Source organism: Notolepis coatsorum (assembly GCF_963971535.1).
Source record: "Notolepis coatsorum genome assembly, chromosome: 11".
NCBI lineage: Eukaryota > Metazoa > Chordata > Actinopteri > Aulopiformes > Paralepididae > Notolepis > Notolepis coatsorum.
In genome coordinates, this window is record NC_140175.1 from 28,158,640 (window position 1) to 28,185,420 (window position 26,781).

Consider the following 26,781-nt stretch of genomic DNA (forward strand, 5'->3'; position numbering starts at 1 on the left):
TGCTGTCTGTTACTGAACACCTCCACCTCCACCACCCACTCCCTACTGTCTGTTACTGAACACCTCCACCACCACCACCCACTCCCTGCTGTCTGTTACTGAACACCTCCACCTCCACCACCCACTCTCTGCTGTCTGTTACTGAACACCTCCACCTCCACCACCCACTCCCTGCTGTCTGTTACTGAACACCTCCACCTCCACCACCCACTCCCTGCTGTCTGTTACTGAACACCTCCACCTCCACCACCCACTCTCTGCTGTCTGTTACTGAACACCTCCACCTCCACCACCCACTCCCTACTGTCTGTTACTGAACATGAACACCTCCACCACCCACTCCCTGCTGTCTGTTACTGAACACCTCCACCTCCACCACCCACTCCCTACTGTCTGTTACTGAACATGAACACCTCCACCACCCACTCCCTGCTGTGGTTTTCACTGACCTTTCCAGACAAAGATCTTGCCGTCGGAGCCGTGGTCCAGGATGAAGCAGTCGCTGGACTCCAAGGCACTCTGGGAGAAGGGGTTCTCCGCTGCCACCAGGGCGATGGCCATGTCTCCGGTGGAGTTGGACACCTGTGGGGGGGGGGGAAGACATAGGAAAAATAATCGTGGATTTTTAAGCGCCAGTCGCAAAATACAGTTACTGAAGCAAAGTTTGTGTTTTTATAGAATTTGGTACAACTCTCTAGTAAAATTCCAAGTATGGTGGTAATGTTCTGTGTGCTATTTCCTTCTCTTACTTTGTAGAGTTTGGCCATCTTCCTGTTGGAGGCATCAGCTTTGATGTCATCAGAGGCTCCTTCAGGCAGGTCTGGTTTAGGTCCTAGCACCTGAGGACAGAAGAGGGAGAGGATCCCTTCAGCATCCTTCTCAACATATGTTTAAGGCCATGCTCAAAACCCACCTTTTCGCCATAAAATAATTAGGGATGCACGATATTGATTTTTTGACACCGATACCGATACCGATATCTTTATGCTCCTCAAGCCGATAACCGATATCGATAACCGATATTTATTGTATTATAATTTTTTTTTTAAATGTGTATATATATATATAATTTTTTTAATCAATTTTTTTTTTTTTTTTTTTAGTATTTATAAGCTCCGACGTCATCGGTACTGCTATCGGTACTCGAGAAATTATGGAGTTTTTTTTTTTAGGAATTTAAACGTCGCAAACTAATCTTGTTGGCCGTTTTCTATCTCTCCTCCCTGGGTCTCTCTCTGCCTACGCGAGCCAGCCGGCTGTGCTCTTACACACACTCACTCACTCACTCACACACACACACAGCTCTGCTCTCGACAGCACCCGTGTGTGTGTGTGTGTGTGTGTGTGTGTGTGTGTGTGTGTGTGTGTGTGTGTGTGTGTGTGAGTGTGTGTAAGAGCACGGCTCGCGCAGGCAGAGAGAGACCCAGGGAGGAAAGATAGAAAACGGCCAACAAGATTAGTTTGCGACGTTTAAATTCCTCAAAAAAAGTCTGGGTCTATTTTTACTAAAGTCGATGCTGACAACGCTCGTTGCCCCAAGTGCAACAAGACATTTGCCAGTAATGTATAAGCGCTGGTACTTGTCAATGTGGCTGGCGGGGAGCAGCTAACGTTATAGCTCCGAGTAGAATAATGGCAGACAATCCGGAGGTAAATAAACGAACGAGAGCTTCTGATTGGTGGTAAGAAGAAGAGGTGGGTGCAAGCGGAGGGACGTAATTGGCAGATCGACTGTCTGTCTCCGAATGTAACGTGACTACGTCACAGCCAAGAAGGGGAGCGCTGGATTTGTGAAAAACTCCCTGTTCCTAAACCACACGCTATCAGTTTTACCACAGTACTGGCAAAACGGGAGGAGGCTATAATAAAAACAAGCGCCCTTCATCCAAATCCACCCACACCGGATTTCTTTTAACACTTTGGGTGCCGGCCAAAAATCCGGAAAATGACTGTGGGTTGCCAGGATTCCTGGACGATTCTAGCATATCTCATGATCTTAGCGGAGCTATTTCTATATTTTATATTATAACTATGGGGAAATGGTTGGGCTCATTTGAAGACGACAAGTTGATGTACACAATGCAAAAAACCGTTTGTTTCTGCATGTCTTCGTTCGTTCACAATTACAAGTTAAAAAACGTCAACAAAAGATAAAAGTGGAGGTAAATTATTTAGAACAGAAGTTACAGGCACTTTTATGAAAGGTGTGCCGGCGGGGTGATAATAGGTACTGAACGTGTTATAAAGCAATTTAGACTGGGATGGATGGATGGATGGTTTGATTGATTGATTGTTTGACAGATTGTTTTATTGGTTTGATTGATAGAATGTTTTATTGTTTTGTTGATAGTTTGATTCATAGATTGATTTGTTTGATTGATTGATTACTTTGTTGGTCATTTGATTGATAGAATGTTTGATTGTTTTGTTGATAGTTTGATTCATAGATTGATTTGTTTGATTGATTGATTACTTTGTTGGTCATTTGATTGATAGAATGTTTGATTGTTTTGTTGATAGTTTGATTCATAGATTGATTTGTTTGATTGATTGATTACTTTGTTGGTCATTTGATTGATAGAATGTTTGATTGTTTTGTTGATAGTTTGCTTGATAGAATGTTTGATTGTTTTGTTGATAGTTTGATTCATAGATTGATTTGTTTGATTGATTGATTACTTTGTTGGTAATTTGCTTGATAGAATGTTTGATTGTTTTGTTGATAGTTTGATTCATAGATTGATTGGTTTGATTGATTGATTACTTTGTTGGTCATTTGATTGATAGAATGTTTGATTGTTTTGTTGATAGTTTGATTCATAGATTGATTTGTTTGATTGATTGATTACTTTGTTGGTCATTTGATTGATAGAATGTTTGATTGTTTTGTTGATAGTTTGCTTGATAGAATGTTTGATTGTTTTGTTGATAGTTTGATTCATAGATTGATTGGTTTGATTGATTGATTACTTTGTTGGTCATTTGCTTGATAGAATGTTTGATTGTTTTGTTGATAGTTTGATTCATAGATTGATTGGTTTGATTGATTGATTACTTTGTTGGTCATTTGATTGATAGAATGTTTGATTGTTTTGTTGATAGTTTGATTCATAGATTGATTTGTTTGATTGATTACTTTGTTGGTCATTTGCTTGATAGAATGTTTGATTGTTTTGTTGATAGTTTGATTCATAGATTGATTTGTTTGATTGATTGATTACTTTGTTGGTCATTTGATTGATATGCCTGGCGCTAATGAACAAGTAAGTTTTATAACTACTGGTGTAGGTCCAGACAACATTATTATAAAATACAGAATACTTTACAATGCAAAAAACTTGAAACTTTGATGCCATGAACATTTTTATTGTAAAATATGTTCAATAAACTGGGTGACAAGTCATCAGTACCAACCATTGTTGCTGTGCATTATATGCTGGTAACATTCACAGTATAGGATTATGGTAATTTACCAAGACAATACCTTATAAAAAGTGAACACTGGAGGATAATCAACCATTGTTTCAGTGCATTTAGGAGTTTGTTGGTAACATTCACAGTATAGGATTATGGTAATTTACCAATACAATACCTTATAAAAAGTGAACACTGGAGGATAATCAACCATTGTTTCAGTGCATTTAGGAGTTTGTTGGTAACATTCACAGTATAGGATTATGGTAATTTACCAAGACAATACCTTATAAAAAGTGAACACTGTGATGATAACCAACCATTGTTTCAGTGCATTTAGGAGTTTGTTGGTAACATTCACAGTATAGGATTATGGTAATTTACCAAGACAATACCTTATAAAAAGTGAACACTGGAGGATAATCAACCATTGTTTCAGTGCATTTAGGAGTTTGTTGGTAACATTCACAGTATAGGATTATGGTAATTTACCAAGACAATACCTTATAAAAAGTGAACACTGGAGGATAATCAACCATTGTTTCAGTGCATTTAGGAGTTTGTTGGTAACATTCACAGTATAGGATTATGGTAATTTACCAATACAATACCTTATAAAAAGTGAACACTGGAGGATAATCAACCATTGTTTCAGTGCATTTAGGAGTTTGTTGGTAACATTCACAGTATAGGATTATGGTAATTTACCAAGACAATACCTTATAAAAAGTGAACACTGGCTGATGATAACCAACCATTGTGTCAGTGCATTTAGGAGTTTGTTGGTAACATTCACAGTATAGGATTATGGTAATTTACAAAGACAATACCTTATAAAAAGTGAACACTGGAGGATAACCAACCATTGTTTCAGTGCATTTAGGAGTTTGTTGGTAACATTCACAGTATAGGATTATGGTAATTTACCAAGACAATACCTTATAAAAAGTGAACACTGGAGGATAATCAACCATTGTTTCAGTGCATTTAGGAGTTTGTTGGTAACATTCACAGTATAGGATTATGGTAATTTACCAAGACAATACCTTATAAAAAGTGAACACTGGAGGATAATCAACCATTGTTTCAGTGCATTTAGGAGTTTGTTGGTAACATTCACAGTATAGGATTATGGTAATTTACCAAGACAATACCTTATAAAAAGTGAACACTGTGATGATAACCAACCATTGTTTCAGTGCATTTAGGAGTTTGTTGGTAACATTCACAGTATAGGATTATGGTAATTTACCAAGACAATACCTTATAAAAAGTGAACACTGTGATGATAACCAACCATTGTTTCAGTGCATTTAGGAGTTTGTTGGTAACATTCACAGTATAGGATTATGGTAATTTACCAAGACAATACCTTATAAAAAGTGAACACTGTGATGATAACCAACCATTGTTTCAGTGCATTTAGGAGTTTGTTGGTAACATTCACAGTATAGGATTATGGTAATTTACCAAGACAATACCTTATAAAAAGTGAACACTGGCTGATGATAACCAACCATTGTGTCAGTGCATTTAGGAGTTTGTTGGTAACATTCACAGTATAGGATTATGGTAATTTACAAAGACAATACCTTATAAAAAGTGAACACTGGAGGATAACCAACCATTGTTTCAGTGCATTTAGAAGTTTGCTGGTAACATTCACGTCACATGAACTACAGGGCATATCTTACTTGGTCTCTCGCATCGATGACTGCATTGTCCATTGATAAATGGATGAAGCGCCAGATGATCTGTGGACCAAAAAATATCCAATACATGCTTCCAAAGTATATAAATAATAGGCCAATGGACTGCATTAGAAAAGTGTGGTATGTTACCTACAGTATATACTTTTTTAAACTGGGTGACTGTCAGCAACCATTGGTTCTGTGCAAACGGTAAAAATGAGGGGGGAAAAAGATAAATAAAAAAAAACTATATACACACACAATGCAAATTATGAATGGAGTCGATACAGCTAGATCGCTAACATAACGTCTCATCTGCAAGTGGTCCAAACATGCCTATGCAATATCGACAACCGTGGCCCAAATACATGTGTTCAACGCATTTGTCTTGTACAGAAAACAGTGCAACTACCCATACACTATACTATACTATACTATACTACAATATACTATACTATACTATACTACACTATACTATACTACACTCAGCTAGCTATACTATGTACCGGTACACATGGTTCTGTCTGTATCACACAATGATGGATTATTTAGAAGTAATCTGTACTTCTGTGTGCCGGATTATTTAGAAGTAGTCTGTACTTCTGTATGACAACTAATAAAGAAACTATTTAGAGAAATCCCTCTTTGTGTGGTACAGAGCGAAGCATTTGTCACGATGCAGGGGGACTTTGCACGATGTGCAAAAATATCTGGTCTCACTCCTGATGCCACGCCTACTGCAGACACGACATTTCCTACACGGTAGCTTTCTCTTCGGGGTGGCTTTGTATGCAACCATTACATGCTTCACAAAGCCACCCACTAATCTGCTCTGCGGGTCCCCCAGTGGGGCCCTAGGGTCGACACGCCCCACCTGCTCAGCCCCTGCCTCCTCCTCATCCCCACCCCCTGCCTCCTCCCCTGCCTCCTCCCCTGCCTCCGCCTCCGCCTCCATCTCCGCTGTCACCCCAGGAATCTTCTTCTCCTTACCGTCTGTGTAGGTCCGCGCCACAGCCCTGGTGAACCGGAAGAGGTTGGAGTAATGCCCTTGTGGGTGCTTTTTTTTGTACAAGACAAACGCGTTGAAGATACATATTTGGATCAGATACATCACAAACTTTTTGGTCCACTTTCCAGTCTTACGTGTAACCGGATAGTACGATATATTTTGATCCAGCTGATCGACGCCGTTCATGAATTTATTGTACTCCAGGATTGATGTTGGCTTGAGCATCTCCACCCTCAGCGCTTTGCCCTTCTTCTGCTTCTTCCACACCATCGCCTTTTCCATAGTGTCCTCGTGGAAGCTGCTGATGGTCTTCACGATTCTCTTATCGCGCCATGCCACGATCAGGACCTCCTTGTTGTTGACCGCAATGCGCTCCCCCACACCGATGTCACGTTTGGTAATGTTCTTGATGATGGCTGGCTCGCCCCGGTGCTTCCTGAGGGTACCACAGACGTCGGTCCTCAACTGTCGGAGCCTGGCTGACATACGTACCGAGTTGTAGAAGTTGTCCATGTAGAGCGTATAGCCGGCCCCAGACAGACGTCCAAGCAGACCGACGACCGTGTCCCCCAGGAGCGAGCCTTCCCGACAATATGGCTTAAATGAAAAGCAATATCCTGTGCGTGATTCGCACAGGAAGTAGGACTTGATGCCATAGCGGGTGGGCTTGTTGGGGTTGTAGACCCGGAAGGTCAGGCGGCCTCGCCATGCCATCACCCCCTCGTCAATGGCGAGCTCGCGTTCAGGCTGGTACAGCTCCTTGCACCTCGTGTTTACATGGTCGACTACAGGGCGTACTTTGCACAATTTGTCTCTAACCTCCAGGGAAGTATTGTCCGCAAAGTGGAGGAATCGCCAGATCAATTGGAACCTGTTGCGTGGCATGGTATCAGAGTAGTACGGTGTGTACATCATGTCGTCAGTGGTCCACATCTGGTCCACGCGAGGCTTCCGCAGGACACTGCTAAGGAAATGGAGTCCGAGGAACTTCTTCAGCTCCTTCAATGTGAGGGGCTTCCAAAGCAGTGCCCTGCTACTGGTTAGCGTGGGGTCCAGCCGGGCAATGGACTGCTCAGCGTAGAGGTTGGACTGGGCAACAATAGAGTTCAGAAAAGCATCTGTCAGGAACAGATCCATCCATTTCGCAGGCCGGTAAGATCTGAGTGCCTTGGCGTCCTGGAGCAACCCCGGTTGGGCTGTGAAGGGGATCCTTTGAGGCACCCAGCCCTCACGAGACCAGGCATTCTCCTCTTCCTGACGGATCGCAGCCCTGCTCTTCGCTCCTCCACGACCTGTCAATTATACAAATATACTATAACACCCCTACTGTAGACATTCATATGCCACGTAGTTACAAACTGTGTGAGTGAATGAGTGAGTGTGTGTGGGGTTCAGATGTCAGAGCTGGACGTGGTGTGGGGGTCAGAGGTCAGAGCTGGAAGTGGTGTGCAGAGTGAGGCCAACTTACCGCTCTTAGATGTGCGTTTCCGCCCTGCAACAGGTTCCGGCATGTCCAGACTAGCATCCAGTTCTAGAATCACATGATGTAATACATTACACTAGGGCAACGCATTGTCATTGTATTTACCACCATCACCACCAGACCAGGCCCTGCAGCAGCCAGTCACCACCAGGCCCAGGCCCTGCAGCAGCCAGTCACCACCAGGCCCAGGCCCTGCAGCAGCCAGTCACCACCAGGCCCAGGCTCTAGCAGCAGCCAGTCACCACCAGGCCCAGGCTCTAGCAGCAGCCAGCTACCACCAGGCCCAGGCTCTAGCAGCAGCCAGTCACCACCATGTACAATTACCTGCAGGAGTAGAATGTGATCCTATGTCGTTGCCAGTCTCAGCGTCACTATCTGCAGGGTCTGCGCCAGAATCTGAATTGGATTAAATTCATTCAGTAAGTAAGTCTCACAAAACACAATAGTAATACATTTACACATACATAAATGTAGTTAGTACATACCCAAGCATGTTGGTGTATTGGCCCCGGATTCGGTTTCGGAGTGTTCTGCTGTGTGAACACAAAATAAATCAGCGGCCATCAAAGCATGTACATGTGTGTGTGTTGTAATCAATGGAATTTTACATATGCTACACAACCATGCATTTAAATATAGGCCTCGCCATGTGTCCATGCCATTGTGTATGTGTGTGCTGTAATCAATGGAATTTGCATATAGAGGCCTCACCATGTACTGCGAAGTTCAAAGGTGTTGGAGAGGATGCATGTCTTTTGATCTTGTGTGTGTGTGTGTACTGCACACACACACACACACATACACACACACATCAAATGGCATGGGGTGAGGCATCTACACACACACACACACACACATCCATGTAACTAAATGTAGTGGCCTGTACATGCCTACTATATCCTATATCATTCAACTATCGATTTGAACATGCACAAAACAATATTCACATTGCAACATACCAATTACCACGTCGACCACCACCACCACGTCGTATCATGCCCAGCATGCAACTATTATCACTTACATGATAGCTACACACTTCAAAGAGCCACTTCAAAGGGCGTGCACATGCACACACACACACACACACGCACACAAGACAACCTAACTGTAGCACATGGTAGCGTGGCCTGTACTGCATGCCTACTATATCCTATATCATTCAACTATCGATTTGAACATGCACAAAACAATATTCACATTGCAACATACCAATTACCACGTCGACCACCACCACCACGTCGTATCATGCCCAGCATGCAACTATTATCACTTACATGATAGCTACACACTTCAAAGAGCCACTTCAAAGGGCGTGCACATGCACACACACACACACACACACGCACACAAGACAACCTAACTGTAGCACATGGTAGCGTGGCCTGTACTGCATGCCTACTATATCCTATATCATTCAACTATTGATTTGAACATGCACAAAACAATATTCACATTGCAACATACCAATTACCACGTCGACCACCACCACCACGTCGTATCATGCCCAGCATGCAACTATTATCACTTACATGATAGCTACACACTTCAAAGAGCCACTTCAAAGGGCGTGCACATGCACACACACACACACACACGCACACAAGACAACCTAACTGTAGCACATGGTCGCGTGGCCTGTACTCTACATCCCTACTATATCCTATATCATTCAACTATCGATTTGAACATGCACAAAACAATATTCACATTGCATTAGTAAACATGACGTACCGTTGCCCCGTCGACCACCACCGTGTCCGACTCCCACGTCTGAATCGTGCGATGAATCAGACTCATACCTCCGACCCAAGCCGAGATCATCGTCAGATGATTCCGGAGCTAGAATATAATAAATGCATATCAGCGTTAGGTTTGGCAAACTAACGTTACATAGTCACAGAATAAGCGGTAGGTAAATCATCAAATACACGTTTCACACACACACAATCACATGCATATCGCCGGCGTTGGTTTGTCGAACTAACGTTACATAGACAGTCACAGTATGTAAATCATCAAATACACGTTTCACACACACACACAATCACATGCATATCGCCGTTGGTTTGTCGAACTAACGTTACATAGTCACAGTATGTAAATCATCAAATACACGTTTCACACACACACATATATATATATATATATATAAGACCGTGTAATTACCTGGTGGTTCCCAATCGGCGCTCCCATCAGATTCGTGGGCGGTCGAATCGCTGTCCCCTGACTCGCATGAAGAAGCTATGACCACAGCGGCAGCCTTCCTCTTCCTCGAACTGCGTCGGGTAGAGCCGCTCCCGGTCCCGGGGAGAGACGCGTTACTGGGCCCAGCAACGGTCTCACGGCTCTCTCCGATCGGAGCTACCAAAGACGTTGGTGCTGTTGGTGCTGCTGCTGCTTGAACAACCGCGGGTCCAAACGCCAGCTTCGTCTGAACAAAGCGACCCGCCGCCGGATTGTCCCCTCGCTTTCCTACACTACGTCTCTTCATACTGATCTAAATGAAACTACTAACTGATCAAACTACTATTACTACTACTGAAATATACTACCTAGACTACACACTAATCCCTCGAATAGTACTACTACTTAGCACGACTAAGTACTTTCTAAAGCACAGCTGAAACCTTACAATTAGTCTGATACTACCACTATACTGTATAACACTATAAATATAGACTATAGGCTGATCTCAATTCAAATCTCTCTCTCAATCTCTCTCTCTCTCTCTCTATCGCTCTATCTATCTCTCTCTCTCTCTCTCCTCCAAAACCTCGTAGATTCTGGGATCGCGCTAACGTTTTATACCTGTGGTTACATTGGCCAGGTATGCTGGCCAATCAAATGCCAGATTCATTGTGGGGTACAATATTCCCCCTATTGTGATAGTGTTAGAAAATAGGGGGACACTGCCACCTAGTGAAATTTGAGAGGAAATGCAGTTTCCGGTTAAAATTTTCTTCCAAAAGCTCGGCGGTGAAGTTCAGACGGGGAAAATCGAAAAAAGATGTAAACAGATCAAAGACGCTGTACAGCGTCCTCGGCACCTTGAGCATGGCCGGGAAAGACGCTGTAAAGCGTTTCCCGGCACCCAAAGTGTTAACCAAAAAATGTATTATGTTATCGGAGCTATCAATAACGTTATCGAGTTTATCGGGATGACGTCATAATTGCTGATATCGGCCCGATAATTATCGGCCCGATAATTATCGTGCATCCCTAAAAATAATCCATGAGCTAGTTTTTGTATTGTAGTATGAGTGGTGTATTATGTCTGTCCGTTCTCTATCTGCTTGGTTGGCCTGCATGTATTTCTTTTCTGTTTTCGTATTGTTCCTGTCTTTCTTTCTTTCCCGGGCTGCTCCCCGGGCCGATGTAACTATTAGTTGAGGGGCGCAATATAAATAAATCTATCATATTATCATATCATATGATGTATGTATTCATCTCTTTGGTTCTCCATTAGGTCCAGCAAAAGCAGCAGATATCCATCCTTGGTTTAACATAATACCCGCTGTAGCTGGATATGAGATACAGGAGCTGAATCAGTATTGTGAACACGGACGACAAGTAATGTTGAGTACTCTATAGCATCTTACCTCTATCATTTTCTCTCTCTCCATCCCCTCATCACAGACGTAAACACGGGCCCGCCCACTACGCTCGTTGTCACGGATACCCTTAGCGACCTGGGTTGCCTTTAGCTTCTCAAAGCGGTTGCTCTGGGAACCGCACCACTGGTAGATCTCCTGTGGAACGACAAGAGCAGATTGCAGAGTAGGTGAATGGACTAAAGATAAGCCTCTGTTGCTAGGGGAACAGCCTCTGTTGCTAGGGGAACAGCATCTGTCGCTAGGGGAACAGCTCAGGCTCCTTTTACTTCCGGTTAGCCAACTGCATGAGCAAACACTGCAACAGGAAACACAAAGGGGGCCTGTCTAGAATGTTTATGTTGTCACGTTAGAAAAGGTCTACACTGTCATTTGACTTTATTAGCACATCATTTATAAAAAAGAATACTATCATCTGTGGTTATATTTGAAAGCCAATATATTTATGCTCTTTGTTGTAATATACAGATATCCATCTCAGACTAATCTCATAGTATTATTTTATTATTACAATTGATGCCCATTGATGATGTTGAACAATCTCAGGCATCTCAATAACAACTGATCAATTTAATGACAAATAAGGAAATTAAATAACATAACACTGGATATATATATATCCAATATCCTGTTCAGTTTTGTTAAATGCTATTATTATGGGTATCCAGTAATAATACAGTAGTAAGCTGTGATATGAACAGTGTCGATCCAACGCACATTGCCCAGGTCCAGGATGAAGCAGTCTCCCTGGTTGAAGCTGTCCCAGCTGACTGGCACCTCTGTTGCCCTGACGACACGACGACCTTTGACCTGGAGCACCCGCTGCATTATCACCTCGTTGGTGACGACGTGCCTGAACCCGGACGCCACGCCCCCTTTCTAGAACAGCAAAACAGAGAGGTTAGAGAGCGACGCCACGTCCCTTAATGAACACCGGTTGCACAGTAGCTTTAATGACAAGTCATGTGTCATATAGTTTATACTTCCCTTATATACGTCCCTTATATACTTCCCTTGTACATTTCCCCGTAATTCCATTGTAAATGAGGTAGGGCTGTACCGAATGCTTCGAAGCTTCGATCATAATGTTGACATTCGAATTCTAAATCACATTTGAATTTTTTATTTTTAATAAATTTTTTTAATTATTATTATTTTTATTTCTTTTAGCTTTTTTTGTGTGTGTCTATTCAATCTGTTTAAACCAATGGGGGTTTTCTTCACAGTTGCAGGCTACACTAATATTATACTATAAGACGTCACCATCACTTTCATACCAATGTCATATTTATGTTGATGAAACTGATGAGTTATATTCATTAAAGAAAGTTGATTTAATAAAATAAAAATACTCATTTAATCAGATTAATCACTTTATTCAAATTGAGGATTTAGTTTATAAATCTTTTAAAAAATTTAAAAAAAAATCACTTATTTTTTTATATAGACATTCGAAGCTTCGTTCGAATACTTCAATCGAAGCTTCGAATGTTAAAAAATGACATTCGGTACAGCCCTAAAATGAGGGAATTGAGGTGTATAAACACGAGGCCATGTCAGATCTCACCAGGTATGTGATGCTGGGCTTGAAGTATCCCAGGAAGGCTCTGGACTCATGGCCCTGGACCTCGCGGTACTGGATGGGTTTACCGCCGAGATAGTCGTCCATCTGGACGGTGAAGATGGCAGCTGAGCCGCTCTCATCCTGGGTGCAGAAGTCACCTGGAACCATCCAACCAAGACACACACACACACACACACACACACACGCACACACACACACACACGCACACACACACACACACACGCGCGTGCACGCGCGCACACACACACACGCACACACACACACACGCACACACACTTCATGTTATTTTTGCCATCTGGGAAATTAATCTGTCTCACACAGCCCGATCGTGCTTAAAATATGTAAATGAAGTACGTATCAACCACAGGAAAAGGGTACATAATGCACGTTATGTTATAGCCATGAGTAATATATTTACGTATTGTGTAAGTCATATATTTACGTTTCATATTGGCGAAAGTACAAAACAAAACGGCATGATTGGGAGTCAAACTAGCAATGCTTGTTGTGGTGGGGGGGCAAGTGTTCTCACCACTAGACCACCACTCTGATATAAACACAGCAATACTATTGTTGTGAAGGGCCAGATTAAACCGAATATATATATTTATTTATATATATATATTTAATTGTATTTGTATATTCTCTAATATTCCCTGATATCCCTTGTATATTCCTTGTACAATATGCATTGAATATCCATTCTAGCCTACTGAACATCCCATAATAGTCTCCATTCTACTATTGGTCGAGACCTTGGTGCCAGGCTGCCATACCCCCCAGACCCAGTTCAAACGTACCGCTCAACATGTACGAACAAGTCCTAGTTCCGCGTAGGAATCTGGCTACCGCACCACTAATGGGACTATTTGTTCATAGTGCGTATATATACTGCGCTACTAAAGTAGGACTTCCTTTTCAGTCCAGTTTCTTACCCTCCAATAGAGTGACAGACGTAAAGCCTCCCCGCGACGCCACGTGTGGGAGTAAGGCCAAGTTCGGCCTACCATCGGTATTGAGACATCGTGTATATTAATATTCGAATAGTCATATTTGGCACTATATCGTCGAGTTGGACGTAGTCTATTAAGCTAATAATAGTCTGTTAATATATAGTGCTTCGTGCGGTGAGAATACTACCGTAGTCAGCACCCCATCGTTTCGGGCAGAAAACTGGCTGCTTATTCCAGGATGATCGACCCCATGTGAGATTGCACCCGAGGAGCCCCAGAGCCGACGAGCGAGTGGACCTGTATACCGGATTATTCTACCGACGACAGCCCGCCTTCCCAGGCACGGATTATGCTTTGTATACGTTGATTATTCCATGGATAAAGACCCCCGACACTGCCGTGTGTTGGAACCCCCCCCCCTGGAGAGGACGCAAGGTGAGGAGACGCTCTGCAAGACGAGGTCGCTTCACGTCTCTCCTCCGTGGACCGGAGGACGCCGGCCCACAAAGAGTCCATCTGCTTTCATCTGCGGTCCAAGGATCGCCGGCGCATTGAACGGCACTACAGTGGGTTCACCTGGGATACCCTTGGCCGGATGAGGCAGCCGGACTCTACCCCCCCCCCCCCTTCCTACTCCTGTCGGCTTACAAGCGACCGGATTAACCCCCCCCTAGTGTATCCAGTCTATAATCATTAAAGTATCATTGCTGTTATTCCTTAACTATTCCAGGTCGTATATGTACCACCTGCGCCTTCAGAGATTGGACATTCTCTATTGATATACCGACGAATACTCTTGCCATAAAAGTGCATACTAATTCCCATTCATAAATGTGATTGATTTGATTAAGTAATTGCTCTACACACCATCGCTGTGTAGAAATAAAGACCTATTTCTAATTCGTACATTTGTGTTGGATCCGTTTCATCTACGTGACAGTGTTCATCATAATATATTTATGCCGAGTACTGGGTGGCCGAATATTAAGTACAAAGGTAGTGGTAGTAAGTATGATATCTAGTAATACAGTCAGAATTGTACCCCTCAGTTACAATTGGTCCTTCGAACCGGATCGTAATCAGTGTAATATTAATATAGTGTTATTAATATTGAAATGGCCTATGATGAACACTCCACGAAACGATCCTCCTAACCAATGCCCGCAGCGCGAACGACGGCTCCCTCAGTACTTAGAGGCTTACGCTGTCAGTCAACAACCTAGTCTTCTACTAACAGTAAACGCGGTAAAACTAGAAAGTAAAAGTATGTCTAACCCCAACGCCCAGACTACCCCGACCATAGAGGCCCCTACGGGTTCTAATGTAACTGACCAAGTTCACGGTGGGGACCAGTGGGAACCAGACATGACTTCACACCCCGCCAGTACTGAAGAAGTAGTCCCCGATGAGTCCCGGGAGGAATACAACGCTACCGAGAGAGAACTCGGCACGGAAGAAGACGGGGAGAGCACCGTGGAGATAGAGCTCCAAGGCTCCGCAAGGAGTACCCCGAGGGAAGGCTCCCCTATACAACCGCCTTCTCCCAGCGAGGCAGAGAGGACCCTACAGCAGGCCTTCCTCATCAGCCTGAACGCCGCTGCTGAACGCGACCGCCTGCAGATCCAGCAGCGGAGCGAAGAAGAGCATATACGTCTAGAAATAAGACGCATTCAGAGGGAAGAGAATGTGGCCCGAGACCGAGCAGACAGCCAGCGAGCAGCTGCTGGTGCTCTACGGGACGCAGAGCGCGACAGACAGCAAGCGCAACTAATAGAACAGCTGATCAGACGGACAACACCCTCTCCCTCCGCCAGAGGCTCCAGGAACTCGTCTAGACACACCTCCAGGGCGGCATCCCCTAGCCGAGTAAACAACCCTGAACTTGACCAACAGACGAGGTCTATACCCCCCACAGACCACCTCCCCCCACCGGTCCAAGCGAGACCTAGCAACCGGGAAGGAGCAGCATATCCTGTGGAGAGGCTAAACCAGAGACTACAAGCACTGGATGACCTAACTGAAGACGAAGAGGAAGAGGAGGAGAACCACGCCCGACGACAGCACAGTACTCTACCGGACCAGGAGGTCCGGTACAGCCCAGGCTATACTCCCGCGGAGCTGCGCTACAGACCCCCGACTCTATACACGGGTGAGCACGACACACGACCCGCACCGAGGAACAGCACCTGGACAAGCGGGCCATGGTACACTGCCGGTACCAGCCCATACCAAGGAGCGGGAGGAGACTCGCCTAGGAGGCCTCTCCCCCAACGCTCGCCGATGTATCCACAGTCAGCGTCATACATTGGCACGCCTATGGTACCCGACTTCACCCAAGAGAACCGGGCCCAGTATACAGAACTCTGCATGTGTCTGGAGACCATGTTGGTGGATGTATTGGATGAACGCCATAAATACGCCATCCTACTGAAGCACTTAAAGGTACCCCGCGCACATAATATAGCGCTCGCCTACGCGACTTCCACCACCCCATACACAGCAGCGCTGGTAGCATTGGACCAGAGGTATGGGCGCATATGGGATTACGTGATCCAGGAGATCCGACACATCGACCGCTTACCCCCAGCAATAGACAATCGAGCACTGGACGACCTGTCCATCAGAGTGCAGTCCCTGGTAGGGATGTTGGGAGCGCAGAGAGAGAAGGGGAGGCATGAACTTTACGCCAACTCAAATGTGGAAAGGATCTTGGAGAAGCTGCCGCCCGCTCGACAGGAGCATTTTAGGCGGCAGAGAGACCACCGAGACCCGAATGGCCCCGAACCGAACCTCCTCGATCTAGCAGACTTCCTAGCGAGAGAAGTCAGCAGCCTACGGCTAGATACATTCGGACGGAGCACCCCTGGCTCCAGAGAAGGAACCAGACGACTAAATGATGGAAGAAGATCGGTGACTGTGATGCACCAATCGGAGTCGGTACCGAGCAGCAGGAGCCACAGTACCCCCTCCAGAACGGAGAAGTGGAAGATAGTGTGCCCCTACTGTGAGAAAGAACACTGGCTAGCGCAATGTGACTCCTTCCCCAAGCTGAACGCGGAGGAAGCAAGTCAATGGATAAAGTCCAACAAGCGCTGTTTTCGCTGTGCGCGCTCACACATGGCAGCCGAATGCCGCTTAAAAAAAAGGTGCACCAAGTGCGATGGAGCCCATCTGGACATACTTCACGACAGTAACAGACGGCGCCCTTCACCCGCACCATCCAGCAGCAAAGCGAGCGTCATGTACATCGATCCCGCCAGCAGCAGTGGAGCCCGAGTACTCCTAAAAGTAGTGCGTGTGACACTAAGCTACCAGAATAAAGTCCTGGACACTTACGCCGTCCTCGATGACGGGTCAGAGAAGACCCTTCTGCTCGCCTCCGCTGCGGCCCAGCTAGGGCTGCGGGGAAGCGAAACCCAAATGACAATTCGGACAATAAGACGAGATTTGAAGACGATAAAGGGCGAGAATGTCTCATTCTCTATCGCAGCAAGCGGCCAGCCTGAGCGACGGTACCAGATTGCAGACGCTTTCACCAGCCAAGAAATAGGACTGTCGCGTTACACATACCCCGTCGCCAAGCTGATGGAGAAATATGCACATCTGCGCAAGTTACCGATCCCGCTCATAGACAATGCTATGCCGACCCTGTTGATAGGCTCCGACCATGCAGACCTCATTGTCCTGATAGACCGGGTTCATACCGGACCCCGAGGCTGTCCTGCAGCAGTCGAGACCCGTTTGGGATGGACTCTCCAAGGCCCGCTCGCCAAATCTCTCAACCGAAGTACAGCCACTAGATGTCTCCACTCCCGAGTCACAGAGGGAGAAACCGCACTCCTGCAACACGTAGAGCGGTTATGGACCTTGGAACAAATGCCCTTTAAGAACGGAAAGAAAGACATTCGCTCTAAAGATGACATTTACGCCATTCACCTCCTCGAGACAGGGACCAAGAGAGTCCCGGTCAACGGCGTGTTGAGATACGCCACGCCACTCCTGCGGCGAGAAGGAATGCCTACTTTCCACGCCAAGACAGACGCCACAGAACGGTACCTGCTGAACACGGAGCGGCGCTTAGCCAAGAACCCCGCCCAAGAGAGTGTATACCGCGCTGAGATTGAGAAGCTCATCACAGCGGGACACGTCACAAAGATGGACATTAAAGAGGCTGACCAGACCACTGAATCGTGGTACGTGCCTCACCACAAGGTCCATCACAACGGTAAAGACCGCATAGTATTTAACTGCAGCTACCAGATCGGATCCCAAAATCTGAATAAAGAGTTACTGCCCGGTCCCACACTCGGCCCCTCCCTACTCGGCGTTCTACTCCGCTTCCGCCAGGAAAAGGTGGCCATCAGCGGGGACATTAAAGGAATGTTCCTGCAGGTGAGATTAGTAGAGGAGGACAAGCCCCTGTTACGGTTCCTATGGAGAGAGAAGCCAGGAGATGAGCACCCAGCCATCTACCAATGGGAAGTCCTCCCCTTCGGAACGACGTGCAGCCCCTGCTGTGCTACATTTGCACTACAGAAACATGTAGCAGAGGACCCAGCAGCGGACGAAGAGGTCCGACACAGCGTAAAGAACAGCTTCTACGTAGACAACTGTCTACAAAGCCTTTCAACCCAGGAAGAAGCCGAGGCTCTCCTGATTAAACTCCGCGCCTCATTGATCAAAGGCGGCTTTGATCTCAGGCAGTGGGCCAGCAGCGATCCGCAAGTACTGCGCAGCCTCTCCTCCGAGGACAAGGCAGCCAGCAGCGAGACCTGGATGGCTACAATCCCGGGAGAAGCCCAGGAGATGACCCTGGGATTGGTGTGGCGATTCAAAACAGATTCGCTTCACTACAGACACAAGCCCCTGACTACGGCGCAGGGAAGGCCGGCGGCGCCGACCACCAGACGGAGTGTGTACACAACACTCGCCCGACAATATGACCCGCTAGGATGTATTCTACCGTACACCACCAGGGCAAAAATGATTGTACGAGCATTGTGGGACAAGGACCAGGGTTGGGACGACCCCATTCCCGCACACCTTGCATCCACCTGGAGAGAGTGGGAGATGGAGCTCCACTCACTCCCAGGCGTTAATATGCGCCGAAGCTACTTCCCACCCACGGTGAGGCCAGAGACATGTAAAATGGACTTACACGTCTTCAGTGACGCCTCAGAGGTCGCATACGGATCAGTAGCCTACTTGCGGGCCCAAGAAAAGGGGGGAGAGATCTACACAGCATTTGTCCTCGCCCGCTCGAGAATAGCCCCACGCAAGCAACAATCTATCCCACGCCTAGAGCTCTGCGCAGCCCTAGCCGGAGCGCACCTAGCCACGCTCATCCAACGTGAGCTCACCATACCGGTGTCTAGAACAATCCTGTGGTCAGATTCCACGACAGTACTCGCCTGGATCAAATCGGACTCATGCAAGTACAAAGTCTTCGTGGGAGTCAGAGTCACCGAGACTCAAGACTTAACCGAAGAGTTAACCGGAGAAACAGAGTGGCGCTACGTTGATACAAAACAGAACCCAGCTGACGTCATCACCCGGGGAATGCCCCTAGATGACCTCACCCGTCACAATGCTTACAGTGACGGCCCCGCATTCCTAAGACTCCCGGAAGGACAGTGGCCCATGCCTATCCCGAGGGAAGCAAGTCCAGAGGAGGTGGAAAATAAGAAGTCTGTGTTCTGTGGATTGAGCACCGTAGCCTCCACCGACCCTAACATAGACGATTGCACGTCCATAGAGAGTGCACAACAAAGGACATTCCTGCGGCACCACCCGGAGTGTAAGTCCCCCGCTGAAATGTCAGCAGCTAACTACGAGGAAGCAGAATTGCTTCTACTGCAGCGAGCCCAGAGAGACTCGTTCCCCGATGAATTGGCCTGTCTACAGGGAGGAAAGCCCGTCCCATCCGACAGCAGATTAATTCATCTGGCCCCCGAGAGCGACGCTCATACCCTCATCAGAGTGGGTGGTCGCCTACGCAGAGCCCCCAATCTACCGGATGACATTAAATACCCGATCGTATTGAACAGCCGACACAAGGTCACAGAGCTGATTATAAAGAAATACGATGAGGATGTACATCACGCAGGAGCAGAAAGAGTCTTCGCGGAAATCAGACGTCGTTACTGGATCCTACAAGGAAGAGAGGCGGTACGACGCTTCCAGCGAACATGTCTAGACTGCCGCAAGTGGCGCGCGCAGCCCAGCATACCAAGGATGGCTGACCTTCCTCCATGTCGCCTCCGAATCGGTGACAAGCCATTCCACTCAACGGGTATGGACTGCTTTGGCCCGCTGCACATAAAGAAAGGAAGAGGAACCGAGAAGCGGTGGGGTATTGTATTCAAATGCATGACCACCAGAGCGATACACATCGAGCTTCTCCCGACCATGAGCACAGACTCATTCCTTATGGCCTTCCGTAGATTCACATCACGGAAAGGAAGACCGTCTACCCTATTGTCCGATCATGGGACAAACTTCAAAGGCGGCGAAAGAGAGCTGAGAGAGAGCTTCCAAGCTATGGGCCCAGAACTTAAGACCCACCTCGCTCCAGCACAGGTTGATTTCCAATTCAACCCCCCAAACGCACCCCACTTCGGTGGCACTTGGGAACGAGAAGTGCGCTCCATAAAGACAGCCCTGTACGCAGTACTTGGGGCCCAGACTGTGGCGGAAGAAGTCCTAATGACAGTCCTCACGGAGATTGAGGGAGTACTTAACTCGAAGCCCCTCGGATATGTCTCCAGTGATGTGGCGGATATCGACCCAGTTACCCCCAACACACTCCTGATGGGGCGGCTAGATCCTGCATTACCCCAGACAATGTACCGGCCTGAAGAAGCGAACGGCCGACGAATGTGGAGGTACAGCCAAGTATTAGCCGACAAGTTTTGGAGCAGTTTCCTACTGCACTACCTACCGTCTCTACAGACCCGCCAGAAGTGGGTAAAGGAGAGAGACAATTTGACAGAAGGAACAGTCGTCATGATTATTGATCAATCACTGCCCAGAGCTATGTGGCCGGCCGGCCGCGTAAGCAAAGTGATCACCGGTGCCGACGGCAAGGTCCGAGCAGCTGAAGTGCTTGTCCAGGGTCGCACTTACACCCGTCCCGTGGCGAGGCTCATAGAACTGCCCCGACTCCCAGACACAATCGATGATGACCATGACCCTATAACCCTATGACTTTGTGAAGTTGACTGACCCTACAGCAAACCCTTATGTGTAAATAGACAACGCGATTAATCTGTCTCTGCTTAACTGATTAGGTCTGGGACCAATCAGGGGGTGGCTGTTGTGAAGGGCCAGATTAAACCGAATATATATATTTATTTATATATATATATTTAATTGTATTTGTATATTCTCTAATATTCCCTGATATCCCTTGTATATTCCTTGTACAATATGCATTGAATATCCATTCTAGCCTACTGAACATCCCATAATAGTCTCCATTCTACTATTGGTCGAGACCTTGGTGCCAGGCTGCCATACCCCCCAGACCCAGTTCAAACGTACCGCTCAACATGTACGAACAAGTCCTAGTTCCGCGTAGGAATCTGGCTACCGCACCACTAATGGGACTATTTGTTCATAGTGCGTATATATACTGCGCTACTAAAGTAGGACTTCCTTTTCAGTCCAGTTTCTTACCCTCCAATAGAGTGACAGACGTAAAGCCTCCCCGCGACGCCACGTGTGGGAGTAAGGCCAAGTTCGGCCTACCATCGGTATTGAGACATCGTGTATATTAATATTCGAATAGTCATATTTGGCACTATATCGTCGAGTTGGACGTAGTCTATTAAGCTAATAATAGTCTGTTAATATATAGTGCTTCGTGCGGTGAGAATACTACCGTAGTCAGCACCCCATCGTTTCGGGCAGAAAACTGGCTGCTTATTCCAGGATGATCGACCCCATGTGAGATTGCACCCGAGGAGCCCCAGAGCCGACGAGCGAGTGGACCTGTATACCGGATTATTCTACCGACGACAGCCCGCCTTCCCAGGCACGGATTATGCTTTGTATACGTTGATTATTCCATGGATAAAGACCCCCGACACTGCCGTGTGTTGGAACCCCCCCCCCTGGAGAGGACGCAAGGTGAGGAGACGCTCTGCAAGACGAGGTCGCTTCACGTCTCTCCTCCGTGGACCGGAGGACGCCGGCCCACAAAGAGTCCATCTGCTTTCATCTGCGGTCCAAGGATCGCCGGCGCATTGAACGGCACTACAGTGGGTTCACCTGGGATACCCTTGGCCGGATGAGGCAGCCGGACTCTACCCCCCCCCCCTTCCTACTCCTGTCGGCTTACAAGCGACCGGATTAACCCCCCCCTAGTGTATCCAGTCTATAATCATTAAAGTATCATTGCTGTTATTCCTTAACTATTCCAGGTCGTATATGTACCACCTGCGCCTTCAGAGATTGGACATTCTCTATTGATATACCGACGAATACTCTTGCCATAAAAGTGCATACTAATTCCCATTCATAAATGTGATTGATTTGATTAAGTGCTTGCTCTACACACCATCGCTGTGTAGAAATAAAGACCTATTTCTAATTCGTACATTTGTGTTGGATCCGTTTCATCTACGTGACAGTGTTCATCATAATATATTTATGCCGAGTACTGGGTGGCCGAATATTAAGTACAAAGGTAGTGGTAGTAAGTATCATATCTAGTAATACAGTCAGGGAATTGTACCCCTCAGTTACAACTATGATGAGGGTTCGTTTTAACGTTAAGATAGAAAGTTCGGTTTTTAAGCGCGATCGGGCTGCTCAAGCCTCGCCCCAACCCTTACTTTAACCACACTTTTACCTTAAACTAACCCTAACCTTAACAACACTGTTACCTAACCCTAACCACACTGTTACCTTAAACTAACCCTAACCATAACCACACTGTTACAGTACCTAACCCTAACCCCACTGTTACCTTAAACTAACCCTAACCTTAACAACACTGTTACCTAACCCTAACCACACTGTTACCTTAAACTAACCCTAACCTTAACAACACTGCTACCTAACCCTAACCACACTGTTACCTTAAACTAACCCTAACCTTAACCACACTGTTACCTAACCATAAACACACTGTTACCTTAAACTAACCCTAACCTTAACAACACTGCTACCTAACCCTAACCACACTATTACCTTAAACTAACCACACTTTTACCTTAAACTAACCCTAACCTTAACCACACTGTTACCTTAAAAAACTAACCACACGTTTACCTTAAACTAACCTTAACCTTAACAACACTGTTACCTAACCCTAACCACACTGTTACCTTAAACTAACCACACTTTTACCTTAAACTAACCTTAACCTTAACAACACTGTTACCTAACCCTAACCACACTGTTACCTTAAACTAACCACACTTTTACCTTAAACTAACCCTAACCTTAACAACACTGTTACCTAACCCTAACCACACTGTTACCTTAAAGTTTAACTAACCCTAACCTTAACCACACTTACCTAACCCTAACCACACTGTTACCTTAAACTAACCATAACCTTAACCCTAACCCTAACCTTAATCCTAACCCTGTCACAATCATGGCGAGAGCCGCCTACTTCCACGCCCTTATATGGGCAGCTTTCGACGCCATCTATGAGCCCAGCTGAGAGTCTTCAGCCCATCAGCCCAGCTGAGAGCTGTCAGCTCATCAACGGTCTGGATATCAACCCTGCGGATCCTGTTCCTGATCGTCTCAGTGTTATCCTATCTACCCTAGGTACGAGGACGTACTTAGCCTTAGCCTTGTCCTAACCTCTGTTCTCCCTGTGCCCAGGACCACCGCTCCCGGCCGACGCTGTCTCCTGACGTACTACCTGCCTGGACATTCCTGAGGAACTCTAGCAAGAGTCACTACTCGTCCAAAGTCGCACATTCTTGTATATTCTCTACTGCCTTGTCTGCCTGGTACCCAAAGGAATTAAAACCTACTTAAAACGCTCCATTCTTTCTCTCCCTGTGTTCTGCTACTGGGCTCCGCCACCGCTGCCCTAACAAACCCTAACCTTAATCCTAACCCTAACATTAACCTTAACCCTAATTTTCTACCATCATAGTAGAACAGTAGTTTGTAACAGGGCTTGGTCTAGTGGTGAGTGCACTCACCCCACCACCACCACAAGCATTGTTAGTTCTTTTGCTAGTTTTATTTTGGATTTTCACAGATATGAAACAGGAATAGTATATTACTTATGTACGTTATGTACCTTTTTTCTGTGGTCGATTAAGTACTTTATTTACATTTTCTGGCGAGGCTGCGTTGCTCAACGGCCATGCAACTAGCGAATCCTATTTCATGCTAGGTAGGCCCACTGTAAATGCCCGCATAAAGGGCGGGCAACATTTCCCCAGCTGTTTCCAGTTTCCGTGGTCAATCCGGCTGACTAAAAGCATCTCAAATCAATACAATGTTAGCAGACCTGAGAGTCATGACTCTGCGTATTCCTTCCAGCCTGCCAATAGCTAAATCCTACAACCCCCCAACCTTTATCCATCCTGGCCTGCAATAGAAGAAAAATAAAGGCTTGTGTGAATTCGGCCCCTGAGTCGCAAGCTTCTAGTTCCACCTACTTCACACACACACATGCCAGATGACGGGGAAGACAAACCAGTCTATTAAACCTGCTCCACTTCCTCCCGTTCCTGCAATTGGGCAGCCTGTTCATCCTTATCATGCACAGTCACAAGGGGCACTAGAACGCGTCCACCAAAGCCTCAAATCACTACTGCGTGCATATTGTACAGAGCTAGATCAGGACTGGGAGGAGGGGTTGCCATGGTTACTGTTAGCGGCTAGAGAGGCGACGCAAGAGAGCACTGGATTTAGCCCAAACGACCAGGTTTTTGGGCACACAATGTGCGTGGTCCTCTGGCGAGAGTAAACTAGAGTCAGAAGTTGAGTACATGTTAAACAACAGCGTTGCTGAGCCTTCTGCTTCTGGCTGGGCTTCACCATGTATTTTGGTTGGGAGGCCAGACTCCACTTGCGGACCCTGTACAGACTTTTGTAGAGTTAATAGCGTTGCAGGGCCAGAATATTTTCCTCTTCCTCGAAATGGAGGATTGTGTTCGAGTGGGTTCTGCAAAGTTCAACTGTCACCAGCTTCATTACTGCCATTGAGAAAGAGGCACTTTTTGGGCTCTCCGACACTTTGACGCGTGCCTTGGGTCAGGTGTGACCCCTCTCACAGTAGGCTATACACTGACCATACCCCTCACTTTTCTGCGGTCCTTGCTAAATCCAAATCAGTGGCTGATGAGGTGGGCACTGTATTTAAGATAAGATAAGATATTCCTTTATTGATCCCCTTGGGGAAATGCAGGCATCATAGCAGCATGGGGGGAGGGGGGGGGTACCGTACAGGTAGTAGAAGACATGGTACAGGTCATAGAATTATAGTACAGTGGAGAAGTAAAAATTTAAATAGAATAAAAAAAGGCAGTGTAAACAATATAACAATATAATTAACTCTGGACATGCTCATATGGGCAACACGGTGCAAGATGAGGTTATGTATGCCTTCTCAGTTATATTTGCCCTACAATAAATATAGTTACACCTACAATATATATAATCTAATAATCTAATATCTAATCTAATATCTAATCTAAAAATGCTAAATATATGCTCTGATCAAGTATACAATATACACATAAGGTGGGTCTCCCTTTGTTGTCCTACTTCTGAGCCGGTGTGTGATACACATGCATGTTTTTTACGATCAGAAAGCACCTGGTTCCAGCTGCGCAGGCTGTGTGTGCAGCAGCACCTCAGTTTCGCGGCTCATTCAGCCTGAAACAGACAGGTTTGGCTCCCGTCTCATTAAGCCTCCCTCCCCCCTTCCTGAACAGCTGGAAACAGTGCTGTAGCTAACGTGACAACGTCGGGCAGAACAAACCGATCAACCAGAAAACTACCTTAGCAACCAAGGCATTGAGCGGAACATTTCACAGTGGTAGTACTTTTTTGTTTTGTACTGTACAGGTATATCTTGTATTTCAAATGTGTTACATAGTGACATACAAACGAGGCGTTTCGGGGCAGTTCGGAAGCAGTGTTTTCTGTCTGAGAGAATAACTCCCTTTGGCGTTGGTGAGCTTTGTAACTCAATATGACGTTTCTCATGCACTTCCAGCTACTATATAACACACTAAAGGAAGGGGGAAACCCAAAAAGCCCATGTCCCCTGTGGTGGAAAGTAGCCGAAGCTGAATAACTTACTCAGTCAGAAGAGACCTGGTTAATACAGTTTATTAACTCAGTTAAAGTATCAATACAAAAATAGTCAGAGTAGGCTGGATGACTCTCAACGAGGTGACCAGCTAGGACACCCGGAGTGAGAGAACCCACTGAATGAGGAACATCTTTATACCTACAAAACTGAGAGGGGTGGGGGCCATAGGTATAAGGGTGTCATGACATTTTGGGGAAAGGTGGGGAGGGTTTATTTGGGGTTAAGAATGAGGGATGAGGGTAGGAGGGAAAGATGGGTGAGGGATATCAAAGAGAGTTGGGGGGAAGGGAGTTTTATCTCCCACACCCTAAATAAATTTTTTAAATGATAGAATAAGGTTAGTACTGAAAGTAAATGCCCTTCCATTCAGAATTTAACTTAAGTAAAAAGTACTGAGTTATTATTATACACAGCCGGTGTTGTCTTACCGAGCCAGAAGTGGAGATCATACTGCAGGTTCCCGGAGCGCTGTTTGATGGTGTTGAGGACGAGGTAGGCGTCTCCCGTGTAGAAGCTTCCGTAGAGGTTCTGTGGGACCGGCACCAGGTCAAACTTCTCGATCCTCCACACCTGCAGGCCCGGCTGCTTCCCAGCCTGCTCGAACTCCGGGTGGTAGGCTGCCATGCTGCCTGGAAGGGAACCGGAGAGAAAAGTCTAAAGGTCTAGATCTGATTTGGCTGTTTTATCACGCTGCTGAACACTCAACCGGAAACACCCCGTGGACGCACTGC

The 26,781-nt window shown here is 46.2% G+C and overlaps 1 protein-coding gene across 1 annotated transcript in view; it reads right to left on the bottom strand.

Annotated features, from left to right (window-relative positions):
• gsna (gelsolin a) overlaps nucleotides 1-26,781 on the bottom strand; it is a 112,131-nt gene that overhangs the window by 13,681 nt on the left and 71,669 nt on the right. The window contains exons 3-8 of the mRNA XM_084325188.1: nucleotides 26,479-26,679; nucleotides 12,779-12,933; nucleotides 11,929-12,090; nucleotides 11,200-11,349; nucleotides 750-839; nucleotides 450-582 (exon numbers count right to left, since the gene is read on the bottom strand). Coding sequence (XP_084181314.1) covers nucleotides 450-582; nucleotides 750-839; nucleotides 11,200-11,349; nucleotides 11,929-12,090; nucleotides 12,779-12,933; nucleotides 26,479-26,674 — 886 coding nt within the window. The 5' untranslated portion in view covers nucleotides 26,675-26,679. The remainder of the gene's footprint in view (nucleotides 1-449; nucleotides 583-749; nucleotides 840-11,199; nucleotides 11,350-11,928; nucleotides 12,091-12,778; nucleotides 12,934-26,478; nucleotides 26,680-26,781) is intronic.